At 34.5% G+C, this 22,267-nt stretch overlaps 1 protein-coding gene across 3 annotated transcripts in view; it reads right to left on the bottom strand.

Annotated features, from left to right (window-relative positions):
* Positions 1-384: 384 nt before the first annotated feature.
* Lman1 (lectin, mannose binding 1) overlaps positions 385-22,267 on the bottom strand; it is a 39,539-nt gene continuing 17,656 nt past the window's right edge. Inside the window, exons 6-14 of one of the 3 annotated variants that reach the window (XM_004858425.3) lie at positions 18,015-18,138; positions 16,617-16,675; positions 16,033-16,165; positions 14,531-14,724; positions 14,333-14,403; positions 10,462-10,615; positions 3,080-3,201; positions 2,748-2,810; positions 385-1,122 (exon numbers count right to left, since the gene is read on the bottom strand). In XM_004858425.3, the coding sequence (XP_004858482.1) occupies positions 2,774-2,810; positions 3,080-3,201; positions 10,462-10,615; positions 14,333-14,403; positions 14,531-14,724; positions 16,033-16,165; positions 16,617-16,675; positions 18,015-18,138 (894 nt within the window). In that variant the 3' untranslated portion in view covers positions 385-1,122; positions 2,748-2,773. Of the gene's footprint in view, positions 2,811-3,079; positions 3,202-10,461; positions 10,616-14,332; positions 14,404-14,530; positions 14,725-16,032; positions 16,166-16,616; positions 16,676-18,014; positions 18,139-22,267 lie in introns of all 3 variants that reach the window. The other 2 variants (XM_004858426.3, XM_021239233.2) reach the window with 2 other exon arrangements.

The following is a 22,267-nucleotide window of genomic DNA, read 5'->3' as shown; positions in this document are numbered from 1 at the left end:
ACAAAAGTACCAAGAGCTCCGAGCAACAACCTGGATTTAGTGAGTAGTAGTGCTAAGGAATCAAGAGTTTTAGTGAAAGGAACACTAAGTAAACTGTGAGTATAAAAGAATCAGTGCACATTTGCTAATTTCACCGATAACAGAAGTATTATATTATGTTCACAGGCAGCTTTAAACCAACAAAACTTCAGTTTTTTGTTTTGTTTTTCCTTTTCATCCTCCACACAACCATTAGTGTGTTTTGATCATTGGAGCTGCCTGTTGAACACTGATATCCTGAAGCCTCACCATAGATTTGATGCAGGTGGCTTGGAATGGGGACCTGGAATCTGTATTCTTAACAAGCATTCCAAGACCCAGATGGTCCACAGATCATACTCTGAGAAACAATGATATGTCTTTAATACATAACAAAAACATTAGTTATTTTTGTGACATCATAGTAAAGTTTCAAGCTGGATAAAATATTCAAATTATTAGAATACAAATAGGTACATTAAATAAGAGTATTAGCTTTTATGTAATTGTATTTTCTTTTCAAAAGTGGCATTATAAACACGATGACTTATACTGAAAATTTAAAATAAATTGTTTTAATCCAAGGCACCTGTAAAATACTTGCTGGTGTAAGAGAAGTGAATAAATTCAATTATACAAAAGAGAGAAATGAAAGAATTTTCTGGCAGTGACTGATTTTTCCACAGAGCAAGTATTTTTGTTCTGAAACAAGTTACTCAGTCAATGATTTTGAGGAAAACAACCACAACTCAAATAAGATAAACACTCTGAATAAACTTACTGAATGATTTTAAGCAAAATAAATTCATTAGTAAAAAAAAAAGAAAAAGTTTCATGCTCATGGTCTTTCATAATAGCCATCTCCATTTGTCTTAGGAATAATCACCATGATTTTCCTTGCATTTTAACCTGAAAAATGTATACTGTATAGATCTGGTATTCCCTTAATGTTCACCCATGTGACCATGGACTTTATAATACTGGATTTGGCAGCCTTTTATCTCAAGAGGATTTCCCAAGTTTCATAGTCTACAACTTAAACATTCTTCTGAAGATATTAATATTTTTCATGGAATATGAGTAAATTCTGTGATGATGACGTCTCTGAAACATGAATTTCAAAATGTTACCACTACAAAGGAAAAGTATGAATGCAGCATTTTTATACATTGAAGTGACTGAAGTAAAGTGACTCATTAGTATATTCTCTTTCAGAATTCTAGGATTAAAGCTAACATAAAAAGCAACATGAGATTGGACACACAATTCTATCTAGGTATTGCTATAATAGTTATTCATTAAGTTTTTATATAGATTTTAGGTCACTAGCCCAATTTGTAAATGACATTTGAGAGCAAAATTAGGAATGCTTGAAAGAATTCAACAGTACTATTTTTTAAAACAGTATTATTCTGGATCATATGACAAATGGAAGACAAACCAGGAAAAGTAAGTCTACATGAGCTGTGAGAAAAAAGATTAAATTTGTATTTTAAAATATTATTTACAGATGGTTTCTCTAATACTAGAACTATGTACAAAGACTATAAAATTTCCTTCCCACTCTTAACATTTCATGGTTAAGTGTACTAACAAGTGCTTCACAGCATTCTTAGTTCCAGCACTGAAAGGAAGAAATCAGAAGTATATACTCTAATTTTCAACTTTGCCCTTCAAAAATCTTAAAACTGCTACTTAAACAATCTCCTTGATTTAAAGGAGTACATAATTAGTTAAAAACCCTGGGTTACACGGAGTAATATAAATCAGAATACAGTGGGTAGGTTTTGTGAATTTGAATTGTCTTCAGGACATACAATCTGAGCTGAATTACAGGTTGGACAAAATGGGAGAAATAAAGTCTTTAAATTAAAAATATTAATATAAAAATTATTTTTACAATATTCACTGATACCAAATTGGAATAAAGACAATCAAAATTATGGGCCATCATGAAATAAATATGTTCTCAAGCAAACTACCTGATTTTTTAGGCAAAAAACAGCTTAATCCACCCCCGTCAAATTTTCTGAAATATAGCATTGGTAATCAGAGAGAAAAACCATTTCATTAAACATTCTGAAGCCTATTATCTACATCCTAAAGCTCTCAGACAAAATATTCTTTGATTCCAGAGGGAGCTGTGTTAAGAGTAAAGGACTGCGGGCCGGGGATTTAGCTCAGTGGTTTCACCACCTGCCTTGCAAGCACACGGACCCAAGTTCGATCCCCGGTACCAAAAAAAAACACAAAACAGTAAAGGACTGCATGACTGGTCTTGGGTTAGGAAACTCTGACCCCTAAAGAAAGACTTTGGTTAAAAAATACATACAAACAGGGAGCTCTTAATTTGACCTCCTACACTGAGAAGCAGGAAGGCAAATGTGTTTATGCTAAACAAAGAAACCTCCAACATTGGAGACTTAGGGTAATCCAATATTGGAGACTTAGGGTAACACTCATATCCAGAGGATGTCCCTTGTTTTCTATTATTTAAGCTCTTACTTGTCAATATTCTGTTTAGTGGTTGCAATCTATAGACTAGAATTCACTGAAATTTAAATAGGTTTATGTGCTATCAACAAATTTACATGTGGTTTTCTTTGTTTTAATGTTTATTCTTACTGAAAATCAACGTTTCAAGTTTTTGTACAAAAACTAAATAATTTAGACTATGAAGCAATTTAAATACTTAAATTCCCTCAAAAAGACATTTTATACATACATACAGGATGGACACATATGAAAATGGAGGTCAAAAGAATTTTTTGGCAGCTGCTTCTTGTTGAGTCCTAAAAAAAGAAAGAAAAATTGAAAGAAGTTCTACATACTTAGCTTTGTAAAGAAATAAGATTGTTTATCATTAAAATATCAAAGCCTTTTGAAGTATAAAATATATTAAGGCAAGCATATATTCTACACATGAACTTCCAATATGAATTGAAACATTATAATTTCATAGGCATTAAAAGTCCTACTGTGGTCATATATTACTCCACAGACTATCTCAAACTGAACAGATAAAGAAAAATATTATGTCAAATTTTATCAAAAGACTTACCTATACATGATATAACCAATGAATAGCACTGTTTGTACCACTACAAATATAACAAAGTGGATTGTAGACAAACATGATGGAAATGGTGGTAATTCTGGGCATTTTGGTTTTTCATTGGATGGCTATAAGGCAAAAGAACATTCTATTATAATCAGTCAGATCAGTAGTATGGAAAAAAGACATCAGTGTGAAATTTTGTAAAACTCATGGTTTACTACACAAGCAAGTATTTTCATTTATAGCCTCCCAAATATATTCTATCCCTTCATCTTTTACATTTTTTTAATTAAAAATAATTTTTTTAAAAGTGCAGGTGACATGGGAAGGCTGCCACCTTGTCCCTATCCACCCCTATCCAGTCACTGCCATCTGGTGCCTATCTTCCTTATGGATGATAATCGTAATGTTCTTGAAGATCCTGGAGTTTAGGGCCATCACAGACCATAAGTCCCCTGCACATTTGCAGTTCACACTTGCTGTACTGGTGTATTAATATATCCTTTCAGTCCCAAAAGTATTCCAGGTAAGACAATAAATTAGTTACTCTGCAATGATTTACTTGATTAAATACAATGGCTTTTTCTCAGCCTCTATCCTGTCCAATCTCACGGCATTCAACATTATTGATTAGTGTTCTCAAAAATGCTTTCTTCCTATTTCCATAAGTATTCCTTCTTTTTTAAGGAGCTAATTAAAACAGCAGTGACAAAGATATCCATCAAGGTATCCAGACATACGGCTTCTAAAATTACTTTTTCTTAATATGGCTACATCTGTTTGGGTAAAGTTCTTTAGTACATATATATTTGCCATAGCACTAATCTGGCCACTGAAACAATGGCAAAGCTGGAGAAAGGTAACTTCAAACAAAACTGAAATAATGCCTTAGAGATATCATGGACAGTACAAAAACAATTAAGTCATCTATATTTGCCAAAAAATCAAATCATATTCATAGAAATATAGTTTGAAAAGGCAGTTTGCAGTATACCCACAGCCTAGGGAACATCACAAAGAGAAAACCACTCTCTAAAATGTCCTACCTCTATACAATTAAGAGAGATTTACCCTAACTGATCCTTAAACTTCAACAAAAAACACAAGAATAGCGAGAAAACAAGGCAATAAAATGCCACCAAAAATTCATAACTTCCCCCAAACTGATCCCATACATATATGAGTGGAAAAACTTCCAAATAATTAAAAAATAAAAAAGATAGTTAAAACAATGAATGAAATCAAAGAAGATACAAACAAGTAGCTGAATGAATAAGTTAGTAAAATGATCAATGTGCTTAAAGAAGATACAAATAAGCAGCTGAATAAATTAAGGAAGACAATATGTAATATGAAAGACCACTTTGGTAAAGAAATGTGGGTTCCAAAAACCAACTAAATGGAAATTCTAAAAACAAATCCTCAATTAGTCAAATAAAAAACCCAACTGAAAGTCTCAATAGTATGTAAACTGAATCAGAAAAAAAGAGTATCAGGGTTTGGAGACAAGATGGACATACTAAAACATTCAGCCAGTGGTAATGAAAACAGAATGAGAAACAAAAAATTATCCATGAGCTCACAGACAACTCTAAGTGCACAAATTTAAGAATCACTGGCCTTCAGGAATGTGTGGAAGTAATGGCAAATGGCACAGAAAACCTATTCATTGAAACTATAGCAAAACAATCTCCCAAATCTGGGCAACAAGATGGATACCCAAGTACTGGAGACATCTGCAACCCCAAAATAGTTATGACCAGAAAAGATCATTGCCACAACATATCATAGACAAATTGCCAAAAATTCAGAACAAACAAAATTAACAGCTGTTAGAGAGAACTGCAAAATCACTTACAGTGGCAAAGCCATCAGAAAATGAGCAGATTTTTAAACAAAAACCCTAAAGGTCAGGAGGGCTTGGAATGATGTATTTTGAACCTTAAAGAAAATAACTGCTATTCTACTATATCTTGAAAGGGTATCCTTCAAAATCAAAGGATAAATGAAGACCTTCTAAGATAAGGATAAACTAAAGTTCATGACTACTAAGTCAGAATTGCAGAAAGTACTTAAGAGAATCCTAAACACAGAAGACAACCACAACCATGAGATCAAGGGAAAGAACAAATTTAAATAGGAGAATATATAAACAAAGGAAAATCAGGAATGAACGAAGCACTAGAACAACAATATGACTAGAATAAATACCTACCTTTCAATAATAACACAATGTAAATGATCTTGATTCTCCAATAAGACACAGACTGGATCAAAAAACATGACTCAACTATATGCTGCCTACAAGAAACACACTTCACCTGCAAAGATTTGCACTCTGAAAGTGAAAGAATGGAAAATGATACTCCAACCAACTGGAACCCAAAAGTAAGCAATAGTAGCTTACTTATATCCAACAAGGCAGACTTCAAACTGAAATCAGTAAAAAGAGACAAAGATGAACACTACATATTGGTAGGAAAAAATTCACTAGTTAGAGCTAACAATTGTAAATATTTTTTTTTTTGTACCGGGGATCAAACTCAGGTCCTTGCACTTGCGCAGCAGGCAGCGAAACCACTGAGCTAAATCCCTGGCTGCAATTGTAAATATATATACATCAAACATCACTGCATCCAATTTCATAAACACTACTGTACATTATAGGTCATAAAGATCCTAATGTCATAATGAATGAATTCAATGTACCACTGTCAGAATCAGGTCAACTGGACATTCCCTCCCCCAAAAAATAATCAACAAAGAAACATCAAAGTTAAATTACACTATAGATGAAATGGACTGAACACTTCTAGAGAGTATTTAATCCAACAATAACAAAATACACATTTTTTTTTAGTAGCCCATGGAACTTCTTCCAAAGTAGACCACGTATTAGGCCATAAATGCTTAAAAAAAAAAAGCCCTAAAATAATCTCTTGCATCCTATCAGATCACAATGAACTGAAACTAGAAATCAACAGCAGAAGAGACTATAAAAACTATATAAACCCATGGAGATTGAATAATACTTTGTTGAATGATAAATGGGCCATCAAAGATATTTAGGAAGAAATTGAAAAATTCCTAATCAAATGACAATGGACATAAATGTACTAAGAAAAATTTTTAAAAAAATTTTAAAGACAGAAATAGAACATATCAAATCTGCAGGACACAAAGAAAGCAGCCCTAAAAGGGAAATGTATACCCATGAGTACCTACACCGAATAAATAACCCAATGATACATCTTAAGATCCTAGAAAAAGAAAAATCAAACCAAGGCAGAGTAGAAGGAAGAAACACACATTGGAGCAGAAATAAATGAAATAGACACTAAAAGGACAATAAAAAGGGTGAGTGAATCAAAGAGATGGTTCTTTGAAAAGGATAATGAGATTGATAAACCCTTAGCCAAACTGACCAAAAAATGAGAGGACTCAAATTAATAAAATTATGAATGAAAAAGGTGAGCTCACAAGAAAATTTATATTTCAGTAAATAAGAGAATCTAAAAGAAATGAATAAATTCTTAGACATATATGACCATCCAAAATTGAACAGAGACATGAAAAATTTAAACAAGGCCAGGGATTTAGCTCAGTGGTTCCACCGCCTGCCTCGCAAGCGCAAGGACCCAAGTTTGATCCCCAGTACCAAAAAAAAAAAAAAAAAAAAAAAATCTAAACAAATCAGTAAGAAGCAACAAGACTAAAACAATAAATAAAAACCCTCCCAGTGAAGAAAAGCCCAGCACCTAACGGGTTCACTGTAGATCTTATCAGACTTTTAAACAAGAATTAACACCAATGTTTCTCAAACTTTTCCAGGAAATAGAAAGGGAAAGAAATAGAAAGGGAACTACGAAGCCTGGATTACCTTGACAGCAAAACCAGTATAAAATCTACAGACCAATATCCCTGATGAACATAGATGAAGTCGATATGATTCTTGCAAACAGAATTCAACAAAACATTAAAAAAATCATACACCATGACCAAGTTGGTTTCATCTCAAAGTACTGATCACATTAAAAAAAACAAAAACAATGCTACATAAACCCCATTATTATCTCAATAGATGCAGAAAAATGCTTCAACAAAATTCAACATCCTTTCATGTTAAAAACCCCGAAGAAAACAGGTATAGAAGGATCCTTTCTCCAATTGATAAAAGCTATATATATGTAACAAACCTACAGCTAGCATCATCCTCTTAACAGGGAATCATTGAAAGTATTCCTCTAAAATCAGGAATGAGAGAACGGTGTCCCCTCTTACCACTCCTGTTCAAAATAGTATTTCAAATTTTAGCACAATTAGGCAAGAAAAAGAAGTACAAGGGATACAAATAGGAAACGAAGTCAAATTATACTTATTTGTAAGCAATATAATCCTTTACATAAAAGAATCTTAAAACTTTACCTACAAGATTCTTAGATCTGATAAACAAATTCAGCAAAGAGGAAGGATACAAAAATAACCCACAAAAGTTAATAGCTTTCCTAAACACCAATGATAAACCTCCTGAGGAAGAAATCAGAAAAACAATTCCATTTACAATAGCTATGCCCACAATTGTAGGAGGAAAGTGTTTTTCTGGGCTCAGGTTTCAGTCCATAGTCAACTGGCTGCAAGGTAGAGACACATGGCAGAGGAGAGCTGAGGAGAGCTGTTCAGACACAGCAGTGGGGAATCAGAGAGAGATCAAAGGAGGAACCAGGGAAAGAGATAAACCCTTCCAGGCCATAACCCTAGGGATCCACCTTTTCTGACCAGATCCCATCTCTTCCCACCAACTCAGCTATAAATTCCGATAATCCTATCACCTTGTAAAAGTTCCACCTATGAGCACATAAGGCTTCTGGTAGACATCTAGATAAAAAACATAATACTAATCATCAACCTAACCAAGAATGTGAAAGATATCTATAATGAAAATTGCAGAATACTGAAGAAACTGAAAACATCAGAAAATGGAAAGATGTACCTTGTTTATTAATTGGCAGAACCAATATTGTCAAGATGGACATATTTCTACCAAAAGTGATCTATAGATTCAATACAATCCCTAGTAAAATACTAAGAACATTCTCACATAACTAGGAAAAATATTCCTAAAATTCTTATAAAAGCACAGAAGACCTAGAATGGCCAAAGCAATCCTGAATAAAACCAGCAAAGCTGAAGGCATCAGATTACCTGATCTGAAATCATATTACAAAGTCATAGCAACAAAAGAATAGAATGTGAGAAAATCTTTGCTAACTACTCTTCTGATAGAGGATTAATATCTAGAACATATAAAGAATTTTTAAAAACTCCAAAACAATAACAATAAAACAACAGCCCAATCAATAAATGGGCAAGTGAACTGAATAAAGAGTTCTCAAAAGAGGAAATACAAATGGCCAGTAAGTACGTGAAGAAATGTTCAACATCCTTAGCCATTAGGAAAACGCAAATCAAAATAAGTTGAGATTCCACCTCACTCCAATCAGAATGGCTATTATAAAGGAAAAAACAAAACAAAACAATGAATGATGATGCAGGGAAAAAGAAACCCTCTTTCCTACATTGTTGGTGGAAATATAAGCTAGTACAACCACTATAAGAAACAGTATGGTTATTCCTCAAAAAACTAAAATAGATATACTATTTGAACCAGCTATTCTATTCCTTTATATTCTCAAAAAGAATTACAGACAGCATACTAAAGTGATATATGCATTCCCATGTTTACAGTGGTTCAACTCACAATAGCTTAGCAGTGGAAACAGTTCAGATGCCCAGAGATGAATGGTTAAAGAAAATGTGAGACTATGAAATCATGTCATTTGGAAGAAAACAGATGGAACTGGACACCATTGTTAAACAAAATAAGCCAATCTCAGAGTGTTAAAAATCTCATGCTCAGGTCTGGGGATTTAGCTCAGTGGTTCCGGTGCCTGCCTCACAGCGCAAGGACCTGAGTTCGATCCCCGGTACCAAAAAAAAAAAAAAAAAAAAATCTCATGCTTTTTCTTAAGAAATCTAAAAATAAAATATAGAAAGAAAGGCGAGAAGATAGGAAAGTTGAAGGTAGTCTTCTAGGGAATTGGGGAAGGGAGGAAAGAAGAGGAGTGTAATAAAGATGAACATGGTCAAAATGCTATATTCATGTACCAATATACCATCATGAATTCCATTATTCCATACTATCAATATGCAACAAGAAATTAATAAAATAAAAACTAAAAAGGACTGGAGGTATAACTCAGTGTAGAGCACCCCTGTATTCAAGCCCCAATACTGCAATTAATAAATAAACAGCAATGTCCAAAATTACTAAGAAAACAAAATTAAAAGTTGATGAGCTAAATTTTCCCTCCTACCACTTACTACCTAATGACCTTAGGACAGTCAATTTATTATTAATATTAATTTAACATATTCCTTAAAGAACATGAAAGGTTAAAAAAAGCCTTTTAAAAACATAAAACCTCATATAAAATATAAAGACTGGGGGGTCCGGGGATTTAGCTCAGTGGTTTTGCTTCCTGCTGCGCAAGCGCAAGGACCCGAGTTCGATCCCCAGTACCAAAAAAGAAAAAACATAAAGACTGGGGCTGGGGATTTAGCTCAGTGGTTCCAACACCCACCTTGCAAGTGCAAGGTCCCAAGTTTGATCCCCGTACCAAAAAAAAAATACATATATATATATATAGAGAGAGAGAGAGAGTGAGAGAGAAACTGCCAAATATATCTTGCACAACACAATTAGCAGAGCAAAAAAAAAAAAAATCCAATCTAATCCAATCCAAACCAAACCAAACATACAAAACTTGACTGATGGCAAACAAAACTAACAAAATAGCAAGAAAGTATGAGATTAGAACCTTGGGGAAAAAATATAAAAAAGAAATACACTTAGACAACATGGATCAGCCTGGCATGGTAGCCCACACCTGGAATCCCAGCACTCTGGAGGCTGAGGAAGAAGGACTGCTGTGAGTTTGAGGCCAAACTGGGCTACATAGTGAGACCGTGTCTCAAAAAACCAAAAAGGAAAAAATAAAGGAAAACATGGATCAGAGAGGCTATTAAAACAGGAATCAAAAAATATTTTCATTGAATGATTCTATAAATCTTCCATACAAAACTCCTATACCATGCCTCTTTGCTCCTTAAGGTTTAACTGCTATGGGAACTGCTATTTCTCCTCGAACAACTAGGACACCAAAATATACAGACATCTGGAACAATTCTATTTACCTTGAACATTAAAAATGAGCGTCAGCACTAACTAAAATGTTAAAATTATTTTCAGTACTATACAGTAAATTTGAATGTGGGTTCTTCCTTTTTAAAGAGCTAATTATAAAAGGAGAAGGAAATAAAGTTACCATATTTCGCTGCACTAAGTTATCTATGTCCCTCTTTACTATGTGCAGGTGCTCCTTGATGTCCATGAAGTGTTGTGTTGTTTCATACACGCCTCCTACAGAGCCCGGATGCTGTATCCCACTGACCAGTCTGACAGTTTCACCCATGGAATTCCTGAAACAGAAAATCCCTTTATATAATATCACTATAAAAATGATCTTTTTCAGCCACATATTTCAAATAGTTAAACTGTTTTAAATCCAACATTATTAGATCACTAAAAAAGTAAAGAACTACTTAAAAATTAAATTTCCTCAAAATTGAAAAATAATTTGTAAAAGTACATTAACATTATACTTCTATTTTTTTTACTAAAGTTCACCTAAAAATAACCACATAGAGAATACTACTAAATATTGTAAGTTACTACTAAATACTGTATTAAAACCAACAATGTAAACAGATATCGAATAACATAATGGATGACACTTTCAATGGAGTGATCAGAAATCTTCCCAGGTGTTCAATATTGTAGAGTAAAAGATTAACTCAGCAGACCTGAGCTGTCTAAACCCTGTGCATTCCAAAGGTTTTCAGGACTGGCCCTTGACTAGTTTATGCAAACATGGTGATTTATTAGTATTTCTGTTTCTGTTTGCCTAGGGCCTTTGGGAGATTGATTTCTTGGGATTGTGGACTGAGTACTTAAGGTCATTCACATGGGTGCTCTGGACCTATGTGACTGATGACTGACAAAAATCCTAGACACTAAGGCTGGGGTGAGTTTCCCTGGTTGGTAGCACTTTGCATATGCTGTAACATATTGCTGGGAGAAGTAAGTACAGATGATTCTTGACTTATAGCTTAGCAGCACAGTACACTATAGAGTGTTGGTTGTTTACTCTTTTGATGGCCTGGGTGACTGGAATCTATGTTTGGATGACAGTGCTCAGCATGGCAAGACATCATACCACATATTGTTAGCCCAGGAAGACAGCAAAATTTAAAACTGGAAGTATGGCTTCTATTGAATGTATATTGCTTTTATACCACAGTAAAGTTGAAAAATTGTTAAGCTGAATCATGCTAAGGAGGAGATCATCTGTACTATCTGTGAAACAGTGGGAGAAGACAATTGGAAGCTTGCTCCTGTTTTTTCCTTGACTCCACCTATGTACCATTTTCTTTGCTGATTTGACTTTATATCTTTTTGTTGTAATAAACCATAACCATGAGTACAGAAACTTCTCTGAGTTCTGTGCATACTCCTGGCAAATCATAGAATCTAAGACATCTTGAGGGCTGCAAACACAAGTGTAATTGTGTGTGTTTTTCCCTGTTTTTGTTCTCTCAAATGGCCTATGTGTACAGACCTAGTATTTTAACTGGAAGCCAATCAAAGTAGTATCTATCTGTTCCAAATACTTATGAAGGAAAAACTGGTTGTTTGGTATCTTGAGGTATGAAGGACAGCCTCCAGTGTGATACCTTTTTGAAGGGTAATTCTGATCTTATACAGCATTTTATCTGATATACTGACTTTAGAATATAGTCTCTATAGTCTCCATGCAAGATGTAATTCTATTCTTCAGATGTAAAATAAAGAGTTCTATTACTGAATACAACCTTTAAATATGAGTCTAAGCATGATTACAAATATAAAAAAATTAGATATTTTCTTTAATAATGGCAGAAATATGACAGGTTTATTTATTAATAAAGGAATATGAATTCCAATTTACCTGAAAATATCAAGTTATTTTACCTAGGAGTATTGAAGAAACTCTATTAATGGCAAATCATTCATTTATACTATGAATTATCTTTTTGTGAGGGGATAAAATAAGATTGTACTGGCAAAACATGCATTGCTGCTGAAGCTGACTGATGGGTATGCAGAGATTCACTGAACTATTCCTTCTACTTCTGTGTATGTTTGAAAATAGCCATAAAAAGTCTTTTAAAATCCTTAAGGCTCTCCATAATATGTTTGCTGTTCACTTTTCTTTTTTTTTTTTTTTGGTACTGGGGATAGAACTCAGGACCTTGTGCTTGGAAGGCAGGCGGTGGTACCACTGAGCTAAATCCCCAGCCCTGCTGTTTACCTTTCTGATACACTACTCTCTTTCATCTCTCTTAGCTCTCGCCAGTTCCTGAAAATATCCTTCACCTTGAAGCCTCTAGCTTTGTGATGCTCTTTCTAATCATATTCCCTTCCCCATATCTGTGGTCTGGAGTAAAGCTCAGCTCAAATGCTACCCTTTCCTCTACAATTTTCTTTCTTGGATCCTTTTCTGCCAAAGGCAATCACTACCCCTTCACCTTACTATTTTGAACCTGCATACAGGGATTACCATAAGGTCCATGTTCATGTCTCTGATTTCCTACCAATGTCTTCAATAATTATACCTCAATTTGAATGAATAAACAGAAAGCTTTCTCGGACTTTCTTGGACTAAAATTTAGTTTAAAAAGGGTTTCACTGGCAGGAAAAGGGACACAAATCTTATAGCTAATTAGAAATAATACAATTAGGTCAGACTGAATATTAAGTTTTTGTTTTGTTTTGTTTCCTGAGATCGAACTTGGGACCTTGCGCTTGCGAGGCAGGTGACGGAACAATTGAGCTAAATCCCTGGCCTGAATATTAAGCTTTAAAAAATTATATTTGACTTATATGAACAAAGAAGTCTTCAAAACTAACTATAAATATCTTAAGTGCGTTTTGTATCAACTCGTGTATTGATTAAAATTTCTTTCAATGGCACATGTGCTTAAGAAAATGCATGGGAATCTAGGCTTTTTTACTAAAACATGGATTAAAGATTACATTTTAATATTCAGTACCTAAAATATTTAGCAAGACTAAAACCTCCTGGATAAAGTAACTTTCTTACATGTCTGCATTTAAGAATACTGTCTCATGCGCAAGCGCAAGGACCCGAGTTCGATCCCCGGTACCAAAAAAAAAAAAAGGAATACTGTCTCAAGGAAGCATGAATTTGTTTACACAGAAATGTCTTTTGAAATATACAAAAACTGAACTTCTTACTCGGCCTATGGAGGTGGAGCTTTGGTAGAAGGGGACACACTTAGTTTAAGAAACAGATCAAATGAAAAGAGGGCTGAACTGAACCTTAAAGAAAACTACGTTTTAAAGGATAACAGAAGAAAGAACAGTAAGTGAAGAACACTAATAGAAGCAGAGGCCAAAGAACATCGAGAGTGAGTGGTATGCTACAAGTCTTAAAAAGAATGAGGTAGGATTATTACCAGTTGAGCCAGTACTCTACAGTACAGCTCAAGAAAACATGACATTTTGGCTTGTTTTCTGTTCTCCAAGCATTGAGAAATGTTAATTATCTGTAGAAGCAAATCATTCCTATTAGAAATTTATAATTCAATATCCCAAGGAAACAATGCCTAATCACTGATCCAAGTCTTATCCAAATGTCAGGATACAGGATGGGAATGAAAAAGAGGTCATCAAAATATTTCCTTCAAAATGGTTTCAAGTCATCAAGAAGAATCTCCTGCATCAGGGCTGTTTATACTATCCTACAAGACTTATTTCCCTATTATTTCTCAGAAGTATTTTATATTATTTCATATTTTTCCTATAATAAATATAATAAGTATTCTTCCTTTTCTAAATATAAGTATATACCTGGCTCAGTCAAGTAACTATGGCAAACTGACATTTTTTACAAGATCCTAAAGCATTTTCTTTTCTAGCTTAAAATAATTAAAAATTTTAGATATTTGCAGTTTCTAAATATAAGCTCCTGTACTTATATTGCCCTATTTATAAAATGAACCTAGAGTGCATGCACACATTTCTTTAGGATAAAGATGTCACATAACACTGATACATCACTTTTACATACTTACTTCATTTCATTTACTTGTCTCAGAATCTCATGCTGAGTTTTCACAACAGTATCCAGTTCCTGCTGAGTGATCTAGAGGAAAGGAAGATAACCAGCCAGCTTAATAATTTTCACTCTATGACAGCACAGAGCACAGTAGCATTTTTCTTCCCTCCACCAAAAGCTAAATAGGGCATATCTGCATATTTTGAAAGCTCACCTGCCCGTGCTGTCCAGGGATCACTGCTCCTCTTTTAGAGATCTCCTCAGTCAAGGAAGAGACATATCTTCTCTGTTCATCAAGAATCATATCTAATTGTCGGTTCAGCTGCTTGATTTCAAGATGAATACGATTCTGTCCTTCGAATATTTGTCTTAGCTCACGATCTCCTACACTCTCAAATATTTCATCAGCTGAAAAGTAATTACAAATTAAAATTATCAGAATCACCTACACCTATGTGGTTTTTGAAATACCATAAATGACCAAAGTGCCAACATATACCAAAATTAAAACATTACTAACATGGTGGTACAAGCTCCCAAATAGTAAATGAACAGATAATTAATTCAATCATGACTAAATCATTACTGGTTTTTCCACCTTTAATGGATAAACACTTACAAATTAATGTATATAAAAGTATTTGAACAATTCTAAATGAAAAATTTCACTTAAAAGTAATTTTCTCTTTCATATATACTGTGTGATTCTATCTGTATGACTAGGCAAAATTAATCTAGAGTGACAAAAATTAAAATAGTGATGAGTTCTGTGGTGAGGGGCTTTGACTTAGAGGAGACACAAGGAACTTTTTGGGTGAAAAATATACCTCATGCATTGCCCTGGGTGATGGTTAAGTGGCTGTCCACATTTGATAAAATTCACCAACTATACTCTTCATATACTTACTGCAGGATAATCTCATATACTTACTGCAGGATATACTCATAAATCATATGTCATGATGTTTATAAAAAATTCAAGAAAAGAAATTTATGTCTCATTTTTACCTTCATTAACTCTGAATCATACTGTTATCATTGCAAAAACTCCATACCACAGTGTTCAAATGCTAGTGACAGGATATATTAAGTACAGCCTTATCATTTATGCTGATGGAGAACAACCCAAATAATAAAAACCAGCAGATACTATGACGTCACTTTATTTGATCATAATATGCTGTATTTTTTAACATTATAATGCTTAAAATCTTAATTGCATTGGCTTAGACTAGTACTTTTACATTTTCAACTGTTGAAGTCCAGGATTCCAATAGGAATCTGTTAGAGAGACAACTTCATATTACTCACAATAGTTTTGATTGTTTTCAAGTATTATCTGTTACTAAGATAAATGTGTCATTAAAAGTAAACATAAACTTGTATGATTTCACTCAACAAATACTAACCCTTAACTACTAGGGCAACACTGTTTCAGCTTTTTTCAAGTTTAGAGTACACAGAAAACAAAATCCATGACCTTCACTGTTTACTCATATAACCACAATACTCTTTACTCACACATCAATAAGTAAGCCACATTCTCACTTTTAAGGGCTTCAGATCCTTAGGGACTGAAGATTTGTTAGTTGTTTCCAGAAACTACTTGGACTGTGCCAGTTCAGAAACAAAGAGATGAGACAGATAACACACAGACACCAGCATCCACTGTACAAGTGCTACTGTAGTACCAGTGCCAGCTTCACTGCAACTCACCAGGCTGCCCTTGGAAGTCAGGATGGTCCTTCTGGAATTCCTCCTTTTTTTTGTCCAATTCTTGTTGATAGTGCTCAAATTCCTCCTGATACTTTTCTTTTTCTTTTTCTGAAATTTCTTTATCTGGTGTAGGCTTTTTTGAAGTTTAAGAATAATAGGTCATAAAACAGAATCAGCGAGATAGCTCAATATATATTTTTTTTCTCATGTTCTTTACTACCAGCTGAAAGTTTAACATAAAAAAGTTATTTCTTACTGATCTGGGTGATGAGTGAATAAATCATAGCCAATTTACTCTTGCTACTAAGGATAACAACAAAAATAATAATAACTATTATCATTTATGAAGTATTTGCTATAAATGCATTGTCTCGTTCAGTCCTCACAGTATCATGAGGTATCTAGGACAAACCGGTTTCATCAGTGAAGAAATGGCACACTCGAGGTTCAGTAATTTGTACAAGATCATAAAATAGTAACAAGCAAAAATAAGATCCAAACCTAGATCAGTCTCCCTAAGTTTTCACTCACAAGGCAACACCACTGAAAATAAACTTTTTAGGAAAAAAAAAGTGCATACTTACTGGCTCTTTTCCAGGCTCAGTCAATTGGAAAGTCAGAAAAGAAAGAACATCATGGTCATCTACAAATTGAAAAAGAAGTCTGAAAAGGTTCCATAATAGATTATTTTTATAGCTATAAGTTTATATTTACTGCTCTAAAACTATAATAAAAATTAATTTATTAAATGAACAGTGTACTTTGTGAACTTACGAGATAAAAACTATTTTCTTAAATTCTAACTCACAACATTTAGCAGTGTTTAACAAGTAACAGATGTTTAATAAATGTTTGATGAAGAAAAAACAAACAAAAGGTCAAAATGAGTCCAAATGGCCAATCCTGGCACCAAGATCCTCCCATATTTCCCCCACGTCTCACTGATGGATAATATCCCATCAAATAAGACAAAATCCTGTTCATGTATTTCCTGTACCTATCTTACTCTGAAACTTTCTCATGGTGGTACACCCCTACTTTCTGCCTTTCCTATGCATCTTTCTCACCTAGAAGACATGCATAGTTTTATTTTACCTAAAAATCATAAAACTACCAAATTAATTTCAACCCCTTTAAGCGGGTCAATCCTCATAACACTGAACTAATATACCAGTCCTGGCTATTTTAGGGCAAGGAGCAATTAATTTGAAGTGTGCAGCAATCCTTCACTTTCTGTCACTCTTACAGAGACCGAGAGATATAAACAGATTGAACAGAAAACTAATACTGTAGGGTAGAAGGGGTAACTTAAGGAGAAATCATATGGTATAAAAGAGCAGGAATCAGAAATCTAGAAAAAAACCTTCCTGGGGATGAACATTACTGGCCATGCGACACTGAAAACTCTTTTCATCTAAGATTTGGCAAACTCATCTAAAAATAGAGAAATATGATCTCTCTTCCCTCACTTCCTAGGTTGTAGAGAACATATATTTTAAAGGTATTTAAAACTACAATGTACCATATAAACACAAAATCATATTAATGTGGAATAATTTCATTTATCACTATATGTGGAAAAAACAGTAACTCTGTATTTGTTTAAAATTCAACCCTCAATACTTCCTCAGGTTGCAAAATTCATTTACATGTGATATGACAACTCTCAGGGTCCTAATTGATAATGAGCCTTTTATAGCCTCAAATTTAAGTATGTCTCTCCTATGAAACAGCATCCAAACTAAGGCTATAGTTTACATACTTGTATGTAGCCTCAGCCAACTATATATGCACAGAACAGTATAAGCAGAGACTTAGCAGTCCCAACAGAACAAGAGACTGATACAGCAAACTATGGAACTTCTATTCCAAATAGTCTTTAAAGGTTAAACGTGAAGAAGTCTACATTTCCCCAGAATATACTATTACCAATAAAACTCAATTCACAAACTTCCAATATCTAAAATCATAGCATGACTTACCTGCAAGACCTCCTGTTGCAGCTGATATTCCAAAATGCCCTTGTGTGGGGATAATCATATTTTCTACTTTGGCACAAAACTCATAATCATTTTTATCTGGTGTAAAGCCATTATTGATCATTACCTAGAAAGATATACTATAGTTATAGTTTTTACAATGGACATTGTAAAATGAATTTCAGTTACTCAGTTTTATCACCAATAATATTCAATCTTGCTTCTTTCACTTTATAGGCAGGGTAATTTTAAATAAACCTCACTAACTGGTATCATTACCCAATAAAATATTTCACTTGAAATATTTTTGCCTACTATGTGTCAAAGACTGAGAAAGAGAAAAAATTTGATAATATTCCATGAAAATCTTTCCAAAATGAAATACGGTTCATCCTCTCTTGAAGAGATTTAGGGAACCATATTACCCTCTCTGAATGGTTCATATAGAAGAGACATTAGATTTATTCTGAAACCCCAGTAAAAGAGTTAAAACCATTAGGTTAAATTTACAATTTTAGCTATAGCTGTTTGAGAATTAAACAGATTGCCTTAACAAATGTCCTTCATTAAATTCATGGAGTAACTGGATTGTTGTAGGTTAGCAGAGACAGCAACAGTGACGGAAATTATACTGACATAAAAGACAGAAGATGAAAACACTAAAAAGACAATGAAGTTTTTATTTTGCAGGATATACATTTGAATTTATGATCCTAAATTTCTTAACAGAATCTTGGAATTCTAAGAAAGCTCAAGAATCTACATGCTGCATGAATACTCTTCTCATTATCCTAGTCAAGTTATGGTTTCGCTTCTTCAATACCTTCCATTTCTAACAGCCTAATTGCTAGCCCCTTTCTATGACTCCTTGAGATATAGAGCAGATGCAAAAGGAACAAGTCCATGGCCCTGGAGCAAGGGCACTTTTACCACTACTTCCACAGTTAAAGTTCTGTCAGATAGTTAAAATCAAGGCACATCGCTGAAATGTTATAGAACTGTCCAAATTTTCAGTAAAAAATAAAATACCCATCAATACGAAGGTTAATCTCTATATGATATAGGCTGGAAACTAATTTCTAAAGATTACCTGTCATTTAGTTAACCAATATTAATATTTGTTTCCTCTGTTTAGAAATGTTCCTATTTCACTTTACATCATTTCCAACTGATCCTCTACAGAGTCAAATCAGAACCAACAACCAGTAGCATAATTGCCTTTAAGGGTTAAAAAGATGCTTAGTAAATCACATTCTAATTTCAACACTAAGAACTTTCAACTGTCCAATACTTTTTTCTTTAACTCTTAGCTGAAAATCTACCAAGAATTTTTGCTGTCCAGGGCAACCCACTTTCCGGTCCCCCTTCTGTCTCTCTTAGCAGAAGCTTTCTTTCTCCCAATAAACTTTTCCTACTCTTAACCTCCGTTCTTCCTAGAATTCATTCTTTGATTTTAGAGAACACGAACTCGCGTTTTGGGTATCTAGTAGGTTTGGGAGTTACATCTCTTCCCCTATATCCTTTTGGAGGTCTTCCACCGAGATTATTGGTCGGAGGCAAGAGTCTGCTTTTGTTCCGTATGTTCTAACTTTGGTCTTTTTGCTTTATCGATTGTAACTTTTGTTTCATAGGCTCTTGACATTTGTTTCATAGATTCTGGTTTTTGCTTCATAAATTCTGGCCTTTGTTTTGGCTTTTGTTTCAAAAGTGTCTTAATTTTAAGTTGTATGTTTTAAATGTTTGCAAATTTCTTGTTTTTCTTATGCATTGTCTTTTGTTAAAATTACATTTTATTCTTGTTTTCTAAGTGCTGCATTTGGACTTAGTTGCTTAAAAAGGTTGTAAAATGGGTCTCTTATAAAATTGGCTCAGATAAAGACAGTTCAGGCTTTTATCTGTCCCTTATAGAATGCCAAACAGTGGTTACTCTGCCAGCTAGTAACTGCCTTTAGGGCAGCTGCCACTCTCAAAGCAGAGGACAGGTTTCTCCAGTCACTCCCACTGACACCAATGGTGGGCAGAACATTGCCCAGATAGACAATTGGGTTCCTTTTGGAGACAGATCTCTGATTGCGTGGAACTAGAAGAAACTGAGGTGACAACTGAGGGGTCATGGCCAGGGCTACTCTCTGGTGGATACCCAAAGGTCCCTCAGAAGAAACTAGCTCCCAACAGCCCATCTGGGTAATCACAGAAAATCTCCACATCTTGTCCCTATCTGGACTCCTCAGTGAGGTGAAAGGGGAACTCTATGTCAGTGATCATCAGATATTCTCTGTCTCAGACTGATCTGAAACAATGCCACCAGAGCCCTTCTGTAAGCCTCCATGAAGAGTTGAGCTACAGGTCTGGACTGCTTTCTCTACTACTAGTAAGACCTCCAGACAAATGTACAAAACAAATCTTTGATAGAGTAAAATTTCCTGAACCTTTTCTCCCACCTAGGCATGGTCTTCATCATTTATGTGTGTAGGGGAGAAAAATGCCTTTTCTGAAAGGTTATGGACTTTGGAACACTGACTATGGACTTATAAAATGCTGTATGGTAATTTTGGGGGATGTTTACCCACCTTGAGCTTTATTTGGGCTTTTTCTCTCTGCTAGTGAGTACTTCGAAGTGCCTGGCTACAGGACATCATTTCAGTTTGTATGTTAATAAAAGATGAGACATGGCTTTGGGAGTGTTTCTACAACATCAGGGAGCTGCTCAACAGCCTGTAGGGTATTTAAGTCATAAAATAGATATTATAGATTCAAAATAATTTCTTTAAAAAGAAAAGCCCTAAACAATATAGTTAGAACAGTTTTATTCTCTTTCAAGAGGCAAAAAGCAGCCATTTGGGTTGTTTATTGGTTTGATTTTTCTGCTTGGCAACACAGTGAGAGTCAATCATAGCTTTTGTCTCTGGAGACATGTTTTGTTAAGGATCACAGATCTACCCTGGAAAAGCTCCTGGATCTTAATTGTCCTTCTACACCTGAGATGGTTAAGATTTAGTTCTTGTGCCATATTCTTCTGTTCCTTCTCCACTGCCCTGCTCCTGAGAGATAACGCAGTTTGATTCAAGGCACTTCCCTCCTCTGTGGCTGCTGGATTTCAAGACAAAGCTTCCAGAATGGTGAGTTTCCCCTCCTTGGAATCCTTCCAGAGTAAAGCTGACCTTCATTTATCACTGGGCTATATAACTGCTCTAGGTTTAATCCTGAAACTCTCAAAGATAAATGTAAAAGTTTTAGTTCAGACTGATCTGTCTTTCAGCCCTCAGGCAAAATTAGAGAATGGTAAGAACAGCTAACCTGGCTCTGGCCACTTCCTTGCACCTCTAGTCAGCTGCCACTGGCACTGGATGAGATAAAGTCTAAGGGGCACCTTAGACTGGGCACAGAAAAAAAGAGATAGACACAGATAACTTCTTTCCTTTTGTTTCTTTTCAAAATGGGAAAAACTGTCATAAGTAGACATCTGTAGCACAGCAGGTTGGAGTTTTGGCAGGCCTTCTTCCTTCACTGTTTGAAATTTATACTTAGCTCCAGAGTGTCACCTAGTCTCTTCTACATGCAAACCTGGCCCTTTAGAGGGAACAATTACATGTGACTATCGAACAACTATGGTTATCAAAAGCAACAATGAGAAGTCTGTATAGCTGGGTATTCCAGTCAGATAAACCATCAGCTTAGGGCCCATTTTTGCTTTCACAGGTGTAGAAAACTTTATTCCTTTTGATTCTTATTACAAGAGATCTGTTAATTGATCTACAAATTTATGACTAGTCTTATTTATAGTTATAAACCTAAAAATTATACAAGTTATTATAATTCAACTTGGCCAAATACATCTGAGTGCACTCTGGTTTATAAACAAGTGGTCTTATGTGTCTGTTCAATTTGTTACAACATGTACAACTGTTATGTTTGAGCTTTTTTCTTTTGGCATTTTGGATTTTTAAAGATGTTTGCCTGTAACTCAAGTGGCTTATAGATAAATGTAATTAAAGACATGGTTCCTCCAGGTTGCCAGATGATCCAAACAATGTCAACTGGTTTTACACATACAGTACATATTGTTGTCTATGTATAACTTAGGAATCTTTCATTGGTCAAAATAATGTGTTAATTGTTATGATCTGGCTCTCAGGTCATCTAAAAATTTAAGATAATTGAAGGCTCTTGGGCTTAGGAAAACTACAGGAGAGGACTCCCCTTGGTAAATAAAGAAGCAGCTGTGTGGAAAAAAATTTATTCCAGCCTTTGTTCAC

The sequence above is a fragment of the Heterocephalus glaber genome, unplaced genomic scaffold (assembly GCF_053883595.1).
Source record: "Heterocephalus glaber isolate CG9 unplaced genomic scaffold, H.glaber_assembly_v1.0 deba00000331, whole genome shotgun sequence".
Classification (NCBI taxonomy): domain Eukaryota; kingdom Metazoa; phylum Chordata; class Mammalia; order Rodentia; family Bathyergidae; genus Heterocephalus; species Heterocephalus glaber.
Note: the sequence above shows the minus strand (reverse complement) of the source record. Positions and strands in the feature narration are given on the sequence as shown.